Genomic DNA, 19,733 nt, shown 5'->3' with positions numbered 1-19,733 from the left:
TCGAATCTTAGGAGAGCTTTTTCGAAAATGCGATTCTATAGCCGTGACATTGCTATTTCAGCTCACGTGGCATTGTCAGAAGTCACATATTTGAGATTTCTGGCAATTCAAATGACAAAGAATTTTGTTAAACAAATCAACCAAGACGTAACTATATTTTCATAAAACCATCAAATAAAGCGATTTCATTAAAAAATCACTGAATTGCACTTTCGAACTCATATGATATGACAGAAAAAGCTCGAATGGCATTGTCAGGTTTCGAACTCACGAGTGGTAGTGCCACGAAAATTACAGAATTCCCCTACTGGTCTTTTCTCCTCTGCTCCCATCTAAGGAAATATCTCCAAAAAAATCATATTTCCGGGGTTCCTATTGAAGCATTTGCAGACACTTCAGAAAAACCCTTTTTGTTCACGAAATAGGTAATTATTTCATTTGAAAACTGATCGTACCGTTAACAATAAAGATTAGCACTTAATTTAACTAAAATTAGCCAGAAATATGACATTGTTAAACAAAACGAATAAACAACAATCACTTTATTTTATTGTGTTTTTCATTGGAAAATATGGTCGATCGATGAAAAATTCGTTGGTGAAAAGGTACACTTTTAATTTTTCTGAGAAATTAACAAATTAAAATTTGTGTATATGAATGGATTTTCGCTTTATTTGGAGCAAAATTAAATAAATAATGAAACTGTGGTATAAAAAATATATAAATATAATAATTTAGTACTGTATTTATCATAAAAACAATTACGTTTTCATTTGGAGTAGCGAAAAATTTCCATTTGGAGCAGGTTTTGAATTAGCTTAATTTACCCTAATGTAATAGTCCATTCTTCTAAAGATTCAATTGGGACACTTAAAAATCTCTAATCTTCTAAGATTATTAGCTCTACTCAAAGTCTATTTACTCTTGTCTTGTTCATTGTCGTTGATCGCGTGGTCTGATTTTCCCTGAGAATTTGGGAAAATTTGTGGTTTCCACGAAACCACAGGGTAACCTAATAAATCAATTGATAGTGTAATTAATTAATTATTGACCTCAAGCGCTGCTTATATATAAAAATCCACAAGTCATATTTTTGTGTTTAGTTCCTTATTAATTTTATTGTTGATGAAACGTGTTGGTAGTCAATTATCGTCTTTAGCTAAACGCAAGTTATCCTCTCTTGGGAAGAAGAAAATATCTAAAAGGATAAAAGTTAAGAGTGTTTCAATGGGAGTGTCCACTGAAGTGACTACCTATGAAGTACCGGATAAATCGTTCTCGGACAAGAAAGATTACAGGTTAGTTCAAGAGTGGAGATTCACTGGATTCACTTGAAGTTTCTGTATATTGAGGAATCCTTATCTTCATGGTTTCCAGGATATTCTACCTTCCGAATAAGCTTAAAGTGCTGCTCATTTCGGATCCATCTCCAATAAGTGAGAGTGATACTGAATCTAGTTCCATAAATACATCATCCCTCTCTTCAGATGAGTACGATGGTGAGAGTACCTCATCATTGGATTCTGATACCTTCTCAGGTAGTTGTTCAGAATCCTCTAGTGCCGTTGCCGAACAAGAGAAGATGGCTGCAGCTTCTCTGCTTGTAGATGTGGGTTCTTTCAGTGATCCACCAGATATCAATGGACTAGCCCACTTTCTGGAACACATGATCTTCATGGGTAGTAAGAAGTATCCTGAGGAGAATGAATATGATAAATTTATTAGGAAACATGGAGGAAGTGACAATGCAAGTACAGATTATGAAGAAACTGTATTTTACTTTGAAATCCCGGAAAAACATCTCGAAGGAGCTGTGGATATTTTCTCACGACTTTTTGTGGAGCCTCTGCTCAAGAAGGATTCCATCAAACGGGAAAGAGAATCCGTGGACTCGGAATTTGTCACTAGAAGTAAAGATGACAATATACGCCTTGAGCAATTGATAAGTTCTCAGGCCAATTCCAATCATCCTTGCCATACATTTGCCTGGGGAAATCTTGAGACGCTCAAGAATAACATTGACGATGATGAATTGCACAGAAGAGTCGTTGAATTTCAAAAGAGACACTATTCTGCGCACAGAATGTACCTCACATTGCAGGCCAGGTATCCATTGGATGAACTTGAGAGGATAGTCAGGAAGTACTTCTCGGAGATTCCTTGCAATGACCTTCCGGGAGAAGATTTTTCTTGCTTTAACAATACCAATGTTTTCCCAAGCAATTTCTTCGAGACAGTGTACTACGTGAAGCCAATAGCTTCCATGAAGAGGCTAATGATTAGTTGGTGTCTGCCTTCACTGGTCAGGGAGTTCATGTGTAAGCCCCAGCAATTGGTGGGCCATGTTTTCGATGGCGAACAAAAGGGTAGTCTCTGTGCGTATTTGAGAAAGAAACTCTGGATTTTGGATCTTGTGGCTGAAGTAGATGAATCCGATGGATTTTCCAACAATTCTCTCTATTCAATATTTAGTATCGAAGTGAGTCTGACGGATAGAGGTTACGAGAATATCCCTTCGGTCATTAAAGCAATTTTTTCATACATAAAATTGCTGCATCAAAAAGGGAATTCCAAGAGGATCTACAGTGAATTGCAGGCAGTGGAAGATGCCAAATTCAAGTACAGAAATGAGAAAAATGCCGTGGATAATGTTGAAGAACTAGTGCTCAATCTGAAGTACTATCCTTCTAAGTATGTCCTCAATGGTGACAAATTGTTCTTTGAGTACGACAGTGAGGTAATACAGGATTTCATTGACTCAATCTACAATGATCCGTGCAACATAATGATTTGGTGCAATGATGACTCTCCGAGAGACTGCAAAGAGAAATGGTTTGGAACGGAGTACCGGATGGAGGGTGAGTACGAAAGATTTATCTAACGATCAGTGGAGGATAGAGGGTGAAAGGCCAAGTTAGAAAATGATTAAGGGGGTTCTGGGATACCATAATGCCCTAGACACACTTACGATTTAAGCCGAGAGACGACTTAGTGGAAAATGATGGAAATGCACTTTAACCATTATTTTTAATATAATTACGCTAAGCCATCTCTCGGCTAATCCTCATATCTGTCAAGGAGGCTCTAAGGCTCCCTGCGATACCTTCAGATCGCGGTGCCAATCATTCAGGATTGACAAGAGTCTATTTAGTATCAAGGGTGTAGTCTGTATTTCAGTAAGAGGGGTGACAAATTGGAGGATTACCTAAAAAAAATCGTCTTCGAAATGAAAAGAACAAGAGTTTTCTCGAAAATTTGCAAAAGTATCCAATTTTTATGAACCTGATCTTATTTAAAAATCAATAGAATCCTTGTTAGGACTCTTAGGGAAAAAATCATTTAGGAACTGTTTTTTGAAGATATTCTGTTTTTTTTTTATATTCTAGGGTGGAGTAACCACTTATCGCCATGTTTAGGAAAACGGAAATTAATTTTAACCCTTATTGTTATTACAATATAACTCAAATTTTACACAAAGTTACTTAAATGTATTGGTTGCAGATTCGTGAAAACAATAGTCCTCCAATTTAACCCTGGACTACTTAAAAAACTGATTTTTATTAACAATGCAAAAATAATCACTACGCCGCCACTTTTTACCAGTTTTCGCCAGTTCTGTAACCACTTCTCGCCACCCACTTGGAAAGTTTCAAACACGATTATTTTGAGCAATATTATGCAAAGAATACATTCAGTGTTTCTCTTTCCTCATGATCACTCTATTATTACTCAATTTAAAGGATTTTTCTTCTCTTTTATTTGAGAAATCAAACTATTGGACTATTGCATAAAGTACAATCCAGATTTGACAACTGAGTATCTACGAAATGAAGTTAGCGTCGCCTATTGAAAAGAGATGGCGACAGGTGGTAAAATCATTCCCAAAGATTACCACTTTTCGCCATGCCTCATTTTTATATAAATATAATATAAAATGAAATATTAATTAACTAAATACAATTTTTATCTATCCCACAAGTGTAATTAAATATTTAATAGACAAATTATGTATCCAAAAAAGTATACTTTGCTTGATGAAAATTTGATGACACTTAGCATATCGGGTAAGAAATATTGGATTCAATTCACTTGCTTAAAATATTGCTCTAAAAAATGATGAAAATCGTAAATTCAAAACTAATAGTTACTATTTTTCGACTCTATACGTAGCAGCGGTAAAAATATAAGTAACTTTGCGGATCATTTATTTCATAAATCGCGAAAAATAGCGATTTCAATATGAGAGGCAAAAAGTGGGACACTGGCGAGAAGTGGTGATTCCACCCTAATTTGTTATATTCTAATTTTTTTATATTCTAATTTTGTGCCGATTCCGACAAATTTAGTTAAGGGGTACAAAAACGTTTTCATAGATCTGAGTAACATTTTGTTACAGGAAATTGAATTGTAAACTTGAGAGTCCAAAAACGATATTCTCAGATCAAAAAGGTTTTAAGATTTAATATTATAAAAATCAGCATCAATCTTGATTTAATTTAATTTTGATGATTTTAGGAAGTTCGGAGTTCAGATAGCTCATAAATAGTTTTTTTTCATAAACAAATATTAGACTTTTTTTGTTTTAAAGGTTTTAAGGAAAAGGATCAAAAGCAACTTCAGTTTCTTTTTTTTGAAATTTCTTTAGGAAGATTTCAACAAATTTTCTGTTTAAAATTAATCATAAAACCATTCTTCAACGATTTTTATGATCTCAAATTATTTGCAAAGACGAGAAATTCCTATAAAGAAAAAAATGTTTTTTATATGTTTAAAATTAAAAATCTAATTTTAAATTTATTCTTCGTTTCGTAAGCTGAAAGTTTGCTAAAGCCACCAAGAAGACTTTTCTTGAAGAAAGTATAGCGAGATTTTAATAGAAAATGGAAAGAAAATGCATTTTTGTAGTCTTAACTAGTTTTTGAAAGATTATTTCAAAAATTCTGTTCCAATTTTATTTTGATAATTTGGGGCCTGATGTGGAAAGATTTTAGCTAGATATTCCCTTAAATCTCTTTCAAAACGACATAGTAGCTTCCTTTTGATCAAAAATTTCCCCAAAGTTGTCTAAAAAGCATATTTATTCTGAAAATTTAAAAAATTAGATTTTACAGAACAATTTAAATATCATATATCGATTTTTAATCAATATTAAAACAATTTGGCCTTTTTGGAAAGAACAAGATCGTACAAAAGACATTTCGAAATAGTAAAAGCGCCTTAGGTGAAAACGTTCTTAAGATGAAATAAATTTTAATGTTCTTGAATTATTTTTTGTTTTATAATTTTATTTATTTATTTTTTGTATATCGTATGAAGGGGCGACGGCCTATCCCTGCCTCCCGTTCGCTACGCGCTTGTTTAGTGTTTGATTAGAATCGAATCGTTAATTCAAACTTTGAAAGCTGAAAAGGAAGCCAGATGGATAAAATTAAATGTCTTATGAGTCAAAAAAAAACATACGAAATATTTAAAAGGGTTATTCAGGGGGTTCCTCGGGGTAGAGGACTCATATGCACTGCCTCTTTTCTAACCCCTATATCCGCCACTGCTAACGACTTTGACTTAGTGGAAAAATCCTAAAATCGATTGAACGATTTTAGTTTTCCTAGCGGTTGTCCCAGAAAATTGTAATGTTAAGAAAAGTTGTAGCGTTTCACAAGGTGTCTCGGTCAAAATCCCGAATAGATTTTGGCGTTTAGAATTTTCGCTTTTAGTTGTCATTTTTGTATATTTAAAATTTATAAAGCCGTTATATGATTCTGCAATAATAAGATTGAAAAATATGAATCAATGTGCTAAAAGGCATTTTTTGAAAATTGTTCTGCAAACTTTGTGAAAATCACGTTTTTGAAAAGTTATAGAACCCTCTCTGAAACCTCAAAATCTTTTTTATAGAAATGCCTGAGGAATGGAAATTGATGAGGAAGAATGTGGAGATCTTCCCAGAATTCAATTTAGATCAGACAAATATCTTCATCACCAGCGACTTTAAAATACTTCATTCTACAACAAGTCCCCTTGACTGCCCCAAGCCACCTTACCTCATTCGACATGATGATCTCTCTGAGGTGTGGTACAGAGAGGATACACGCTTTGGACTGCCACATGCTTTGATTCTCTACGGCTTCTCCAGTCCATTACCGTTGATGAATGCCAAAAATGCCGCAATGATGCAGTTTTACGTGTTCATTCTGAAATATTTGCTCCTGGAAGAACTCACTCCAGCTACTGAGGCTAATTTGGGATTTTCTCTAGTTTCTGGCCAGAGAAGTATTGTGATTTCGGTAATTTTTTTCTTTAATTTCTTCGTGAATTGGAATAGGTTCAATTAAGTGTTTTTTTTTTAGGTTTCTGGATTCAATGAGAAACTCCATCTAGTTGTGGATGCAATGGTGAAGAAGATGAAAAATATGGATGATCTCACGGAAGATTTGTTTTTCACGCTAAAAGCAAGGCATCTGGAGAATTACTACAATAACCTGCTGAAGCCTAAAACTCTCAATGGGTGAGCAAAAATTTTTCATTATTTTAAAACCGTTTTTAATTTTTTATGTTCCTAAATGCATTTAAACATTGAAACGAATCCCAGGCGGACTAAATGTTCATTTTTTCAATTATATTCTAAAATGAAAGAAAATACTGAAGCCATTTTCGAAATGAAAACAAGAAAAAATGACTATGGTGGAAAAGAAAAACCTTAGGGCTAAAAATAAAACACCCCTAGATAATGTCCTTTTATGGAGGGTCACTCAAATATGAAAGTCGATATCTCTTTCCGTTTAGCTTCTAAACAACAAGTTTTCGGAAAAATAAAAAAACGCAATATTTTTAATATTATGAATAGTTTACCAATTCATTACCGATTAGGACCAATGCAATTGGGTTTGAAATTTCAAGGCTTTTGAAAAACATAACTTTGATGAAATCGATCTTTAAAAAATCTTTAAAAATCGAATTTTTATATCCTTATTACGGTTGAATTTGCTTGGTCGAATTCAACAAATATAATGTAAAATGTGTTAAATCTGTCAGTGAACCTGTAACGGCAGAGCCCTTAAAGAAATCGCATAGGGGGAAGTGGGACACATTTGAAAGTAGGGCACCTTTGAAATTGGGATTTTTCATCTATTTTTAATTAAAACTGAGCCATATGGTGATATAATTTAGCTTCTCAATCTGTTTGTGTAGCTAAATTATATCATGATAAGACTCAATTTTATTTAAAAATAGGCGAAAAATCCCAATTTCAAAGGTGCCCCACTTCCCCCTAATGTTTACTGGGGAGGGGGGATTAAGACCGATTGGATTGCTGATATCTTTAACCGTTTGAACTGGGGATCTCTCGTTATACAGATGAATGCTCTATCAACTGAGCTATAGAAGCCAAAAGCTCTGTCTGACTTGCCACACGACCTTAACCAATTGCTTTGAGCACTTCATTTCGTAGAGGTAGGGTAGAGTCAGCCCTTTTGGCCATGTAAGCACTTTTGGCCACCTAAAGTAAAATCACATTGTAAGGCAATTATGAGTTTATTTAGAACAGGAAAATGGGTCTTATTTCGTTACCTCTAATCTAACGAATCAGAAAACCATATTTCATTTTGTATCGACTTGATTAATTCTAAGTTATTGAAAGAAATTCTCGACAAGGTAAACAATCACTAAAAAACATTGGATTCCTAAGAAACTTGTTAATGTTAAGAGAAATTGTTTGGCATTATTTCATATTTTTGATGAAAATATTTGATGTTATTCAATGAAAGTCCATTTCTTAATTAATTAAATTTTATTGTGATATCACCCTTAATAATATTTTCTAACAAATTAAATGAAAATCGGATGTGGCTAAAAGAGCTTACTTTTTTCGGCTGTGTAAGTACTTTTGGGCATTCATTTTCCCATACATTTTACATGAGGTGCACCTCGAAGATTTCAGTAAAAACAATCGTGACTTTTGACTGATTTTTACATCAAATAGAAAATGTGCAAAAAGTCGTTTAAAATACTCTAATAATCACATAAAATTGGTATTAAATAAGAATAGGACTTGTGCTGTGTATTTGTGAAAGTTTTCGAGACCTATTTCTTCTGTTATTTTATTAAAATTCTATTGGAAACAAGTGATCGAAAGTGCTTACAAAGTGGCCAAAAGTACTGAAACATGCATAGTTGCAGAAAGTGCATTTCTCACTAAAATATCCAAAAAATTTTGGGAATTCTCTTGGATTATTAGGAAGAAACGGCTTTAAGGTATCTTTGTACAAAATTTCATTTTATTTAAATAAAGATTATAAAAATTACAAGCACATGAAACCTTAAAGTGGCCAAAAGTACTTACTCCACCCTAGGACGTTTTTTCACCCCTTCCATTGCTCGAAGTCCATAGAGAGAGAGTGGTGTTGATATTGTAATCCCTCGATTTTTTGACCCTCTAAATTTCCACCTTTGACCCCTCGGGGACCACTTTTCTCGAGATATCTTCACATTTCAAACCATTTTTGAGAAATTATGTTACACTGTTTTTCCGTTCGTCCGTTATCACGCCTATTGGCCAAACGGTTAGAGATAGAAACTTGTTACATCTAAGGGACCCCCTTTACATTAGTCTACATAAACACCATTAACATGTCCCTAATTTTATCCCATCAGCCCCATTTTCCATCCAAATAATGTTGGGATTTTTCGAGAGCGCGTCGTACGCTTTTTTTTTAATTTTCGGATATATTCGACAACAGAGGACGGATTTGTCAACCTAATGGTTTCATGTTTAGCCCTGTTGGAACGATCTTGGAATTTTTTTTCAAGTCTGAACCGGTTCCTATCGGTTAGGAACCAGTAATTAATTCGTTTTTGAGCCAGTAAGAAATTTTGTATCCGTAAATCAATTGTTACTCCTAAGATATTTTAGAAGACGATTAATATATCGGTTCAAGTAGATTGTGAAACAATAAACGGTAAGCGAAGCAAAAGTAATTTTGAGATATCTCCCACCGAAGACACGAGTTCGAGTATTTCGCAAAGCATGGTGGGTACGCTTTACTACTCCTTCCATTTATAAAGACTAAATTTTTGGATTATTTATGAATGTTCAAGGAGTATTGATAACTTTTTAAGACAGATTTCCATTCGCATTTCAGAGATATCAGAGTGTCCCTTCTGGAGAAAGCCCATATTCCTCAGTATGATAAATACAATGCTATGGAATCTCTGACAATGTTGGAAATTCTTGAATTCTCGAAGGACTTTTTACAGTCTCTTAAAATTCAGGGATTAATCCAAGGTAATATCTCAAAGGAAGACGCGGAAAATATAACAATGAATATTTTGGACACACTGCAGAGTTCTGCAATAGCAGATCTTACGACAATCGAGAAGAGAGCATATCAGATTCCTCTTGGAAATAGCTGTGTTCGCGTAAAGGCCTTAAATAGCAACGATGTTAATAGCTACGTTGTGAATTTTTATCAAATTGATGCTCCATCAATTGAGAATGCCTGTTACGTGGAATTTCTGGTGAATATTTTAGAGGAGCCGGTAAGTTAAAAAAATTGAAAAGGTTTTGTTTTACGCATTCCAATTTTTTCTTCTGTTTTTTTTAGCTTTTCAATCAATTAAGAACACAAGAACAATTGGGATATGATGTAAATTGTGATTTTAGAGAGAATTGTGGAATTAATGCTTGGACTATTGGAGTTAATTCGCAGGAGAGTATGTTTTCTGTGGAATACATTGGACAGCGTATTGAGATGTTTGAGAAGGACTTTTTGAAGATTCTGCAAGAGATGCCCTCGGAAGATTATGAACATGCCAGAGAGTCACTGATAAAGACCAAATTGATGCCTGATATTACTTTGAGGGATGAAGTGATGAGAAATTGGGAAGAAATTACCACTGAGCAGTATATATATGACCGTACTAATCAGGAAGTGGATATTTTGAGAAATATCTCTCAAGAGAAAATGATTGAGTTCTACCGGAAGTATGCTCTTGATGAGAAATTTACACGGAAGCTGTGTGTTCATGTGAGGGGAAATAAGGATGCCGATGAGGTTCAGGAAGATCAAGAAAAATTACCTCAATCCTTGGAGTTGATTTATGATGTCACAAATACAGGGGAACCTGCATCGAAGTTCATAACAGATGTAGATAAATTTAGGAAAAGTTTATTCTTACATCCGGCCGTCAATAAGAAGCTCCGTTAATCTTTATTTTGTTTTTTATCTTGTTGTATTTCCTTGTGTCGACTGACGAAACTGGTAAAGTTCTGTTCCTCCATTTCTTCGTCCGTGGCTCCCACAGGTTTCTCTTCGGTGCCTTCATCATCTTCTGAATCTTCATTTCCAGGATGCTTCAGATAAATGTCAGACAGCTCGCGACCACTGGGCAAATGGGTAATCAATCCCATTGGGATTTCAGTACCAACTCCTTCTTCAGCTGCTTTTGAGAGCTTTTCTTTCTCAAGTTGTTCCTTTTCCTTCTCCTTGGTATCCCGGAGTCGGATGTAATCTGCTTTGAATTCCCTGGAAAGACATATTCTTCAGTGTAAAATAAACTCTTAACTTTTTCGTCTCTTTTGGGACTCTGAGTACCCAAAGCAGCATATGAATATTCTGTGAAAAACAATGCTTTTTTAATTATTCAGAACTGATAAAAATCCGATTCTTGTAGATGATTACAAACTATAAGAATGTCCAAATGTAAGATATTTTTTGTAGGACTTCAATTAATTCCTAAGCTTAGATATTTTTGAATTAAAAATGGTGAAATTGGCTTGCAGCATATGCTGCGATCCTGAAAGAGTTAAATATTTTAGTTAATCAGTCTAAATTTTCTAACATGTAAGAGAAATGTAAAATTTTATCATTGATGACATATGAAAAAACTTTAAATCCAATAAAATATTTTGGTTCTACCGCGTTCTCGGAGAAAAAGAAGACGAAGAAGAATGTAAAAAAATGGGATGGATAATGCAAATGTAATTTTTCTGATATAAATCATTCGCAGGAGACATATTGGTTTTTCAAGGTCAGATGTTAAAATAAGTTTGGAGTGTGCATTTCTCAAGTGATATGGATAAGATTAGGTTCATTGGAAAGGCCTTTGAATCCTTGATAAGTCTGAGCCAGTTATGAGCCAATAATAAAACCATTAAGATGACATCTAAATCGGTTTGTCCCTTGTTAACGAGTAAATAAGGGAAGAGTACCAGCGATCGGCAGTGTTCCTCGGATAGTCATCTTAATACCACATTGTTGCTCCAAATCAAATGATTTTTTAAAAATTATTAGCTACTTTTTACCATTTAACTCTCACAAGAATACAGTGCATTAACTCAGATTTAATTTATAAAACCAATTTTTCCTGAGACACTTGATTAAATTCCTGACGATCCGAGGTACAGACTGCAAGTTTGCAATTACACATACTTTTTATTAATTTATTGTAAAAATTAAAAATTCAAAAGCACAGATATATAGTTAAAGGGATCACTAATGTATCAATTAGCATAAATAAATTTACCAAATAATGTTTTGTGAATTATATTTTGAACTAAATATGGAGCATGTCTCTTAACATTCCGATCCGGGGTACTCTTCCCTTATAAGAAATTGTATGGCGCAAAAAAAAATGTGTGAGACTCATGATCACAAAGCATTTTCCCATAAGTTAGACCAATAAAGATTTTTTTTTAACTTCAATATTGTAAGCACTTTTGATTATAATATCTACGACATGAGGTCGAGCAGTCCGCGAAACTCCATTGCTTTATATTAATTTTTGTTTTCTAATTTTCTTATGCGGTGTCCCTGGTTTACTTTTACGTTACTAGAATTTTTAATTTAATTTTATTATATTATGACTTCGGTACATCTTTTAGATCAGGAAAATTTCATAAAATAAAAATGCACATCCCTTTCTTTCTTAAAAGTTTTGCATATGTCTATCCTACTTTGTCACTCTTCTTCTTCTTTTGAACATCCCACCAAATTAAATTTAGTTTAGTCGAATTTTAAGACCGAAAGAGTAGGATACACTTATGTAAATCCTGTAAATCCTACAAATTTTTTGAGAAAGAAATAGATGTGAATTTTCATTCCATGAAATTTTCCTGATCTAAGAGGTGTGCAGGATCCATTAAGAATGGATTTCTGGCATTTCTGGTGATTTTTTTTTAAAATAAATGATGCACAAAATCTCATTAAAAACTGAAAATTGACATTTGGGAAAGCTCTCATGAACTTTTCCGAAAGAAATCTACGAGAATTTTCTTTAAACAATTTTAAGGAAATATTTCAAAGTTTTCACATCTGGGCTTGAAAAAATAATTAAAATTGATTAACCATGAATTTTTTTGAAAAAAATTGGACAAAACTGTAGAAATTTTAATGAGATTTTAAAAAGCATTTTCTTTTTAATTATTAGTCAATTTTCCGGCATTTTGTCTAAATTGAAAATTCTTCTTGGTGTTTTTAGCAAGCTTTCAGCTCTCTAAATCCACCAGGTTAATCAAAAACATTATAAGGTTTTCCTTTATCAGAATTTTCACCCAAGAAAATCCATTTGGAAATGTTTTCAGAGAAGTTTTAGAGAGAAGTTGTAGAAAATTGCAAAAGGATGTTTCAAAGAAAAATTGACGCTCCGATCACTTTCTCTTAAAGACTAAACAGAATTAATATATATTTGGAAAGCAAGGAAAAAGTTCATCAACTAAACCGAAATGCTTAAAACCTTTCAAAATTGGATTAAAGTTTTTTTTTAGTTTAGGAAATTTTGTTTTAGTGGTTCCGGCACATCTTTTAGATCAGGAAAATTTAATGAAATCAAAATTCGCATCCCTTTCTTTCTCACACGTTTTACATATGTGTCTCATTCCTCCGCACTCTTCTTTTTCTTTGAAACATCACAACAAATTCAATTTAGCTCATTCGAATTTGTAGTGCAAAAGAATGAGATAGACATTATGCAAAACGTGTGAGAGAGAAAGGGATGCGAATTTTGATTTCATGAAATTTTCCTGATCTGAAAGGTCTATCGACATTATTTTCAGGTTCACATTTCCACCAAGAAAAGCTACTCAGATCGAAGAGAACGTTTTTGTACGATTTTCCAAAATTGGTTAAAATCGATACAGAAATGAATTTAAAAGAAAAAAAACTCAAGAAAAGAAATCATTAGGGTAAGAGTATTAAATTTCGGCTTATTTGCATGCAAGAGTCAAATCTTGAGTTTGAAATGTAATATTTTTAGTACATATTGATTTTTTTGTTACTTCTTTTTAAGGAGTGCTACTTGGAACCTTGCTGATAGTTTATCGTATTTGTTTTCTCTAAAATCATTCTTAATACATTTTTAAATAAATAGAAATATAGACATACACAGTAAAAAAATTTACAACCACTACGATTGGTAATTTTTGCACGAGCGCTATGGTTGTAAATTTTGTGTATTGGAAATGTTGTGTATTGGCAAAGTTGTGTATTTTCAATTTTATGAAATGGCTTCCTGTCTATAATTTTGATTGTAGAGCAATTTTGTTCGGTTTATTTGTATTATCTGTGATATGTCTCGGTATTAAACTAAGAAAAAAAAGAAAAAAAGAATAAAAAAAGGAAAAAAAAATAAGAGAGAGTCTGAGACTTGAACCCATAATCTTTGCGTTGATGGTCTCGTGTTTTCTGCCTGCGCTACCGACTTGCTTACTTCTCTTCAGCAAATGGCCAAGAGTTGCATCGTCAATTTCTCTAATTTACATGATGCTTCCTCTGTTTTCTGTTATTACATAATTATTCCTAATTTTTCACGACTGAGGCACATTTTAAGAATCCAATGAATGATTCCAGAAGACAATTTAGGCAGTTAAAAATGCAAAAACTGTCTGAAATCTTAGAATAATTGCAATAGTAAACAATGAAATTTTGACAGTTCTCACACAAATTTTCCAATACACAAATTTCCTTACACAATACATAATTTTACTAGCATTATGTTAGTATCATACCACCACTATGATAGTAATTTTACAATTTACAACCATATTGCTTGTGAATTTACACAACTTTTCAAATACACAACTTTATTTCTCACACAATTTTTTACTGTGTAGCTTTGGGTAATATTTCGGCTACCTTAATTCCCATAGTTCCTTGCCCTTTCGGAATTCCTCCAAAGTCTTTTTCACATCATCCTGATCGTCGAAGCGACATTTTCTGTTTTTTTCATTTTGGCATTGTATAATTGATAGATTATGCAAAAACTAAAAATTAATGGATATTTGAGGAATAACAGAAGTGGGCGAAATTGCAAGCTGGCCGAAATTTTGTACAGTTACCCTAGGTGATTTTTTCCAAAAAATCCTAGTAAAAGATTTATTTATTTTTCAATAATCTCAAAGTCATAAAGATTTTCTAAAATTAGATTTAGTTTTTATTCGATATTTATTTATTAGAAATTCGGTATTTATTTTTTAGAAAATTCTTGTTATTTGCGTTTGAAAATATTTCTTTGAAGGATAAGGGCAGAATCACATTGACAGTAAAATGCTCACAGTAAAATGAGAAAATATAATTTTTTTTGAAACTCTTTTTGCTTCTAAAATTCATATTTTTAGTTTTTTCAAATTTTTTAAATAAAATATACAAAGTAGAATGACATATCTTTCAGTAAAAAATAAATTTATTTTAGTCAGATAACTTTAAATCGGTATTTTTTATGGAAATTGAAAATGAGTTTTTTTTGCACAATTATTTTTTGTTGCTTTTTCTTTGACCTGTCACACAAAACTGGGAATAGCAAGAAAACGAAGAGTCGAAATGAGTTCAAACTTTCAAGAGATGTTTATAAGACTATTACCGAGGACACTATAGCACTTTTGTATAAATAAAACCTTTATTGTCGCTGTAATTGTGATTTTTGTGAAGACCGCCTGGAGGCGATCTTACCCGTTAGAGGGTTAAAAAATTTGTCGCCCGAATTTCTCTCTGATTCGGGCGACATTTCGGTCCCAAATGCCCGAATTTGAGAGAGGCTACTGAATTTTCGCATTTCTGAGAAATGACTTGCCGTTGTTTGTCTGTCATTAGACCTCAAAGCCAAACAGTTAGAGATAGGGACTTGGATCTTTCACATGCCTCTCATTTTCTTCCCACCTCTCCAAATCCATTTTTTAGTATTCTGCTCGAAAACACGTCGCGCGACTTTTAACGATTTTTCAAGGTCAAATGATAGATAGGCTATAGTGAGCGTATTTCTCAAACCAATGAGACCATGTTTGGGCTCGTTAGAAAGGTCTTGGAATTTTTGATAAGTCTGAACTTGTTCCAACCGGTTATAAACCGGTGAACCGACTATGATCCGATATTAAATTTTTATTTGAAATTCAATTGTATTATCTCTCTTCAGCTTTTCTGGGAGGCTTCTCGAAGTGTATTCGGTATAGCACCGAAGTCACGTATTCGAGCATTTAGCAAAGCATTGAATGCTTTGTCACTTCTTTAATTTTTATAAGAGAATCTCTAAATTTTACTAAATAAAATTCGTACAGAAAATCACATGCCACCCATGCCACATTAAATTATCTCAAGATCAATTGGAAACTTACCTCTCATACTCCTTCACTGCATCACTAACGTGATCTAACAATTGAGCAAATCCTATTCCGGTTATTGAAGATACTCCACACGCCCTCAGATCCCGGTAGAATTCATCCAGTGTGAGAGACATTGTCCTTGTGAGAGTGCTCACGTAGGATTTTTGGTTCTCCAGTGCTTCCTGGAACACTTCAAAATCTTGCATCCATTCCAGGGCAAAATCATGATCTTGGACATCGATTTTGTTGATGGCAATGATAAAGGGTAAGCGGGCTTTGTAGAGGATGGAACAAGCATAGAGCATATTGGACATGAATGTTGTTGGATTTGTCGATCTAACTACATCCATAACATACACAATCACTGTGGGGAATGAGGTTGCCAGGGCTTCTGTTATGATTGTCCCTGAAGCTGACCATGTGAAAACTTCAATTTGCCCAGGAGTATCAATAATGCATAATTCGTGCTTGTCTCCAGCTTTCTCAATGAGATCCACGACTTTGCCAAATTTTGTGGAGAAGAGGTTTAGAGCTGTGACAATTCCTCCATTGGGTCCCAATTTGTATTCCTTCATTACGGCTTTGTAGTTGACTGTATCTCTGATGTCTGTAAAATTGTTTTTACATTAGAATTTTATTTCCGGGAACAGATATTTTAGTTAATCCTACCAATATGTACTGGGTAGGGGACTTCTTTGCATGCTGGATCGAGATTTATTAGGTAGGGTAACTTATTTTTGTAAGAATTCTGTGCCAATTTCTTCACAAAGGTTGTCTTTCCGGATCCAGCCATTCCCAGTACTATTAGACACACTGGCTTGTCTTTTATATCGAATTTTCTTTTAGAAGTCTCTTTGTCACTTGAACTGGTGCTTTCTTGTCCAGAATCCATCTCAAAACCACCAAAATTACTGAAGAAATATGAAAAAGAGAAGCGCACACACTTTGTTATTGTTGCAAATTGAGGTTAGGTTTTGTGAATTCCACAGGCCAATTTGTTTGTGGAACTCGGGTTTTGTTCCACAGAGAAATTTGGCGGGAAATGGCAAGGGATGCAACCCATTCCAGTTCAAACCTTTGAAGTGTGAACATCGTTATTTTTTCAGTGCAAGAAAACTATTGTGGTTTTTGTGTTTAAATTAAGATAAAACAGTTTTTAATCAGCTTTATATATTAATTAGTGAATTTTTGATCTTTTATAGTAAAATAGTGTGAATAATTTAGAACATTACAAAAGGCAGTGGAATAAAGAAAGCCCTCCTTGGAGGGCAAAGAAAACTCTGGGGAAAAATGAAATCTCATAAAAAAGGAAAGGAAAAAGTTGCAAATTCATCCCCGAAAAATCACCCCCTACCCAAAGAAGCGCGTAAACCATATTCGAGACAAGAAAAATCAGAGGACATCATGCCGCATAAAAAGACAAAGATATCACCAGAAGACGAAGAGATGAATTTCCAAAAAATTCATGAAGTGATAGGAGTTTCACCAGTGAAGACAATAAACACCCAAAACGAGATGACTCATGAAGATGCAGAAATGGAAATTGCAGCTGAACAAACATCTGGAAAAAGGGTTAGCAATGAAAAAAAAACCGAGGCGCCGACAAAAGAGCTAAAGTACAAACATACGGATAGAGGTCCGTTTGTGATTGTTCTGAGGAAAGAAGACACACCGTACACAGAACTCGCAAAAACTATTTTAAAAATTGTTGGAAAACAAAAAATAGAAAAGATCATAAAAATGGATGAAAACAGCATCAAGGCAACCCTCAAAGACCCCGAATCGGCCAATAAAATCCTAAAAGATACTGGAATAGCAAGACTGCAGAAAATCCAAGTATCAGTCCCAGCGATGTATCTTACATCAATTGGGGTAATTGACGATGTGTCAACAGAACACTCAGATGAAGAATTATTCGACTCACTGGAAGCTGATGAAGCCATCACCAAAATTGAGAGGATCTCAAAATGGGATGAAACAAAGAAGAAAGCATCACCCACAAATAAGATAAAAATTTTTTTCCGATGTTTCACTCTCCCGAAGGAAGTGAAACTATTTATGATACCCTATAAAGTGCGCTTCTTTTTCCAAAAACCTACCTTTTGTTCCAACTGTCTCAGCTATGGTCATTTTAAAAAAATATGCAAAAAAATGAAAAGAAATGCCAAATATGCACCAAAAACGAAACTCCCAATCACGAATGTTCGACGTTCTGTAAGTTCTGCCAAACTGGGGACCACAAAACGAATGATATCACCTGTGTTGAGAGGAAAAGACAATATAAAATCAAGGAAATAATGGTGAAGCAGAAGAAAACATACAGGGAGGCTTTAGAGGAACTCAACAATGGAGGAGATTTTCCAAGACTACCAAAAACTGATTTTTCAACCGAATACTCTCAAATTAGAGATTTATCTGTTAAGAATGCTGGTCTCATTGAGGCACTAGACAAAATCAAGGACTTAGTGCGCGAAATCTGCACTAACGTCACATCGGAGGAGAGCTACAAAAATGAGGTATTAGTGATTAGTAGATTGAGAGACATTTTAAAACACAACCAAAAAATCTTTGTTTAAATGATCAAATTAACTCAAATTAATATTAGAAGTTTGAAAAGAAACAAAGAAGAACTTTTATATTATGTTAATGATATTAAAAGTGATATCATATTATTAAGTGAAACTTTTACAAAAAAAGATGAAATAGTTAAAATACCAGGTTTTAAACTATTTTTAAACAGTAGACTTGTTGGATGGGGCGGTGTGGGAATTGCAATTAGAAATCAGTTTGATGCAAATGCATGCATACAAAACTCATTTCAATATAATGCCATCGAAGTTGTAGAAGTTAAACTAAGAACGAAAGATAAAACCTACAATGTAATATCTTGTTACATCCCACCTGATTCAAATAACGAAATAGTTAAACAAGACTTTCAAAAATTAATAGATACATATAACAATAAAGAAAATGTCATTATAGGTGGAGACTTAAATGGTCACCATGAAATGTGGGAAGACAATTCAAAGAATGATAGTAGAGGAATAATTTTAGCAGATATTATTACTGAATCAAATCTTATTTGTTTGAACAATGGATCTCACACTTACGTTAATATACATAAAAATTATAGTTCAGCAATTGATATAACATGCGTTTCCCAAGATCTAATCACTAATACGAGTTGGTTAGTCGATAATTCACATTTAATTTCTGATCATTATGCGATTTCTATAGATATTCACAGTAATGACACCACTTATCACAATAGTATCAAACAGAAAATAAATCATAAAGGTATTGAAAGTCAGTTACAAGAAATTAATTTTGAACATAATCCCAATTTACAAGAAATAGAGAATTGCCTTAAAACTATTATCCAGCAAAATACAGTAAATATTAATATACAAAACAACAAATATATCCCGAAAATCTGGTGGAATGAATACCTCACAAATCTTTGGAAAATCAAAAGAGCCAAATTAAGGATATATAGAAGAACAAAAAATCTCTTCACGCTGATTGAACTCAAAAAAATAACATGTAAATTAAAAATAGAAATAAGAAAAGCTAAAAAGAAAGCCTGGATAGAATTTCTAAACAGTATAAATCCAAATCATGATATAAAAACTATCTGGAATAAAGTAAATAAGTTCAATACCAAAAAATATAAGGGGAATAATAGTATCTTAAATAATGAAGAAATGGGTAAAAAATTCTTATCGAATAATTATGTAGACGAAGATGAACTTATTTTTCCCATCGAAAAAGTAGAGATTAATTATGACTTCTGCCAACTGCAAGAAATAGACCTCATAATAAAAAATAGCAATAAATCAGCTCCAGGTATAAACAAAATTTCCAATAATATTTTAAAAATGCTACCTCCAAATCTTTTAAGAAATCTCGTTAACAGTTTTAATGAAGTATGGAAAAGACAAGCACTCCCAAAAGACTGGAAAGAAATAAAAATCATAGGCATCCCGAAACCCAACAAAGACCCATCTAATATAGAAAACTATAGACCAATCTCATTAATAAATAACATTGCTAAATTGTTTCACACTATTCTAAAACAAAAATTAGAGAAAATATTAGAAGAGAATAATTTAATTCATAAGAATGTTTACGGTTTCCGTAAAAATAA

At 33.4% G+C, this 19,733-nt stretch overlaps 2 protein-coding genes across 2 annotated transcripts; one reads left to right on the top strand and one right to left on the bottom strand.

Moving 5' to 3' along the window:
• Positions 1–895: 895 nt before the first annotated feature.
• On the top strand, positions 896–10,208 carry LOC129809545 (nardilysin-like). Its single transcript, XM_055859466.1, has 6 exons — positions 896–1,298; positions 1,378–2,858; positions 5,896–6,284; positions 6,348–6,505; positions 9,138–9,534; positions 9,600–10,208. Exons 1-6 carry the CDS (start codon positions 1,126–1,128, stop codon positions 10,200–10,202), a joined length of 3,201 nt encoding a protein of 1,066 aa, XP_055715441.1. The 5' UTR covers positions 896–1,125; the 3' UTR covers positions 10,203–10,208.
• LOC129809546 (GPN-loop GTPase 1) lies at positions 10,146–16,478 on the bottom strand. Its single transcript, XM_055859468.1, has 3 exons — positions 16,256–16,478; positions 15,599–16,193; positions 10,146–10,520 (listed from the first exon to the last, which is right to left on the bottom strand). Exons 1-3 carry the CDS (start codon positions 16,476–16,478, stop codon positions 10,199–10,201), a joined length of 1,140 nt encoding a protein of 379 aa, XP_055715443.1. The 3' UTR covers positions 10,146–10,198.
• Between the last annotated feature and the right edge of the window lie 3,255 nt (positions 16,479–19,733).

The sequence above is a fragment of the Phlebotomus papatasi genome, chromosome 1 (genome assembly GCF_024763615.1).
Source record: "Phlebotomus papatasi isolate M1 chromosome 1, Ppap_2.1, whole genome shotgun sequence".
Classification (NCBI taxonomy): Eukaryota; Metazoa; Arthropoda; class Insecta; order Diptera; family Psychodidae; genus Phlebotomus; species Phlebotomus papatasi.
This window is presented reverse-complemented; position numbering and strand designations above follow the sequence as displayed.

Bases quoted from the DNA above. Each gene is read 5' to 3' on its own strand.
- LOC129809545 (XM_055859466.1), top strand. From the start codon at position 1,126: ATGAAACGTGTTGGTAGTCAATTATCGTCTTTAGCTAAACGCAAGTTA. The intron at 1,299-1,377 runs GTTAGTTCAAGA...CATGGTTTCCAG, and splicing joins TCGGACAAGAAAGATTACAG to GATATTCTACCTTCCGAATA. The intron at 2,859-5,895 runs GTGAGTACGAAA...TCTTTTTTATAG, and splicing joins AACGGAGTACCGGATGGAGG to AAATGCCTGAGGAATGGAAA.
- LOC129809546 (XM_055859468.1), bottom strand. From the start codon at position 16,478: ATGGATTCTGGACAAGAAAGCACCAGTTCAAGTGACAAAGAGACTTCT. The intron at 16,194-16,255 runs GTAGGATTAACT...ACAATTTTACAG, and splicing joins CCCCTACCCAGTACATATTG to ACATCAGAGATACAGTCAAC. The intron at 10,521-15,598 runs GTAAGTTTCCAA...ATGTCTTTCCAG, and splicing joins GCAGTGAAGGAGTATGAGAG to GGAATTCAAAGCAGATTACA.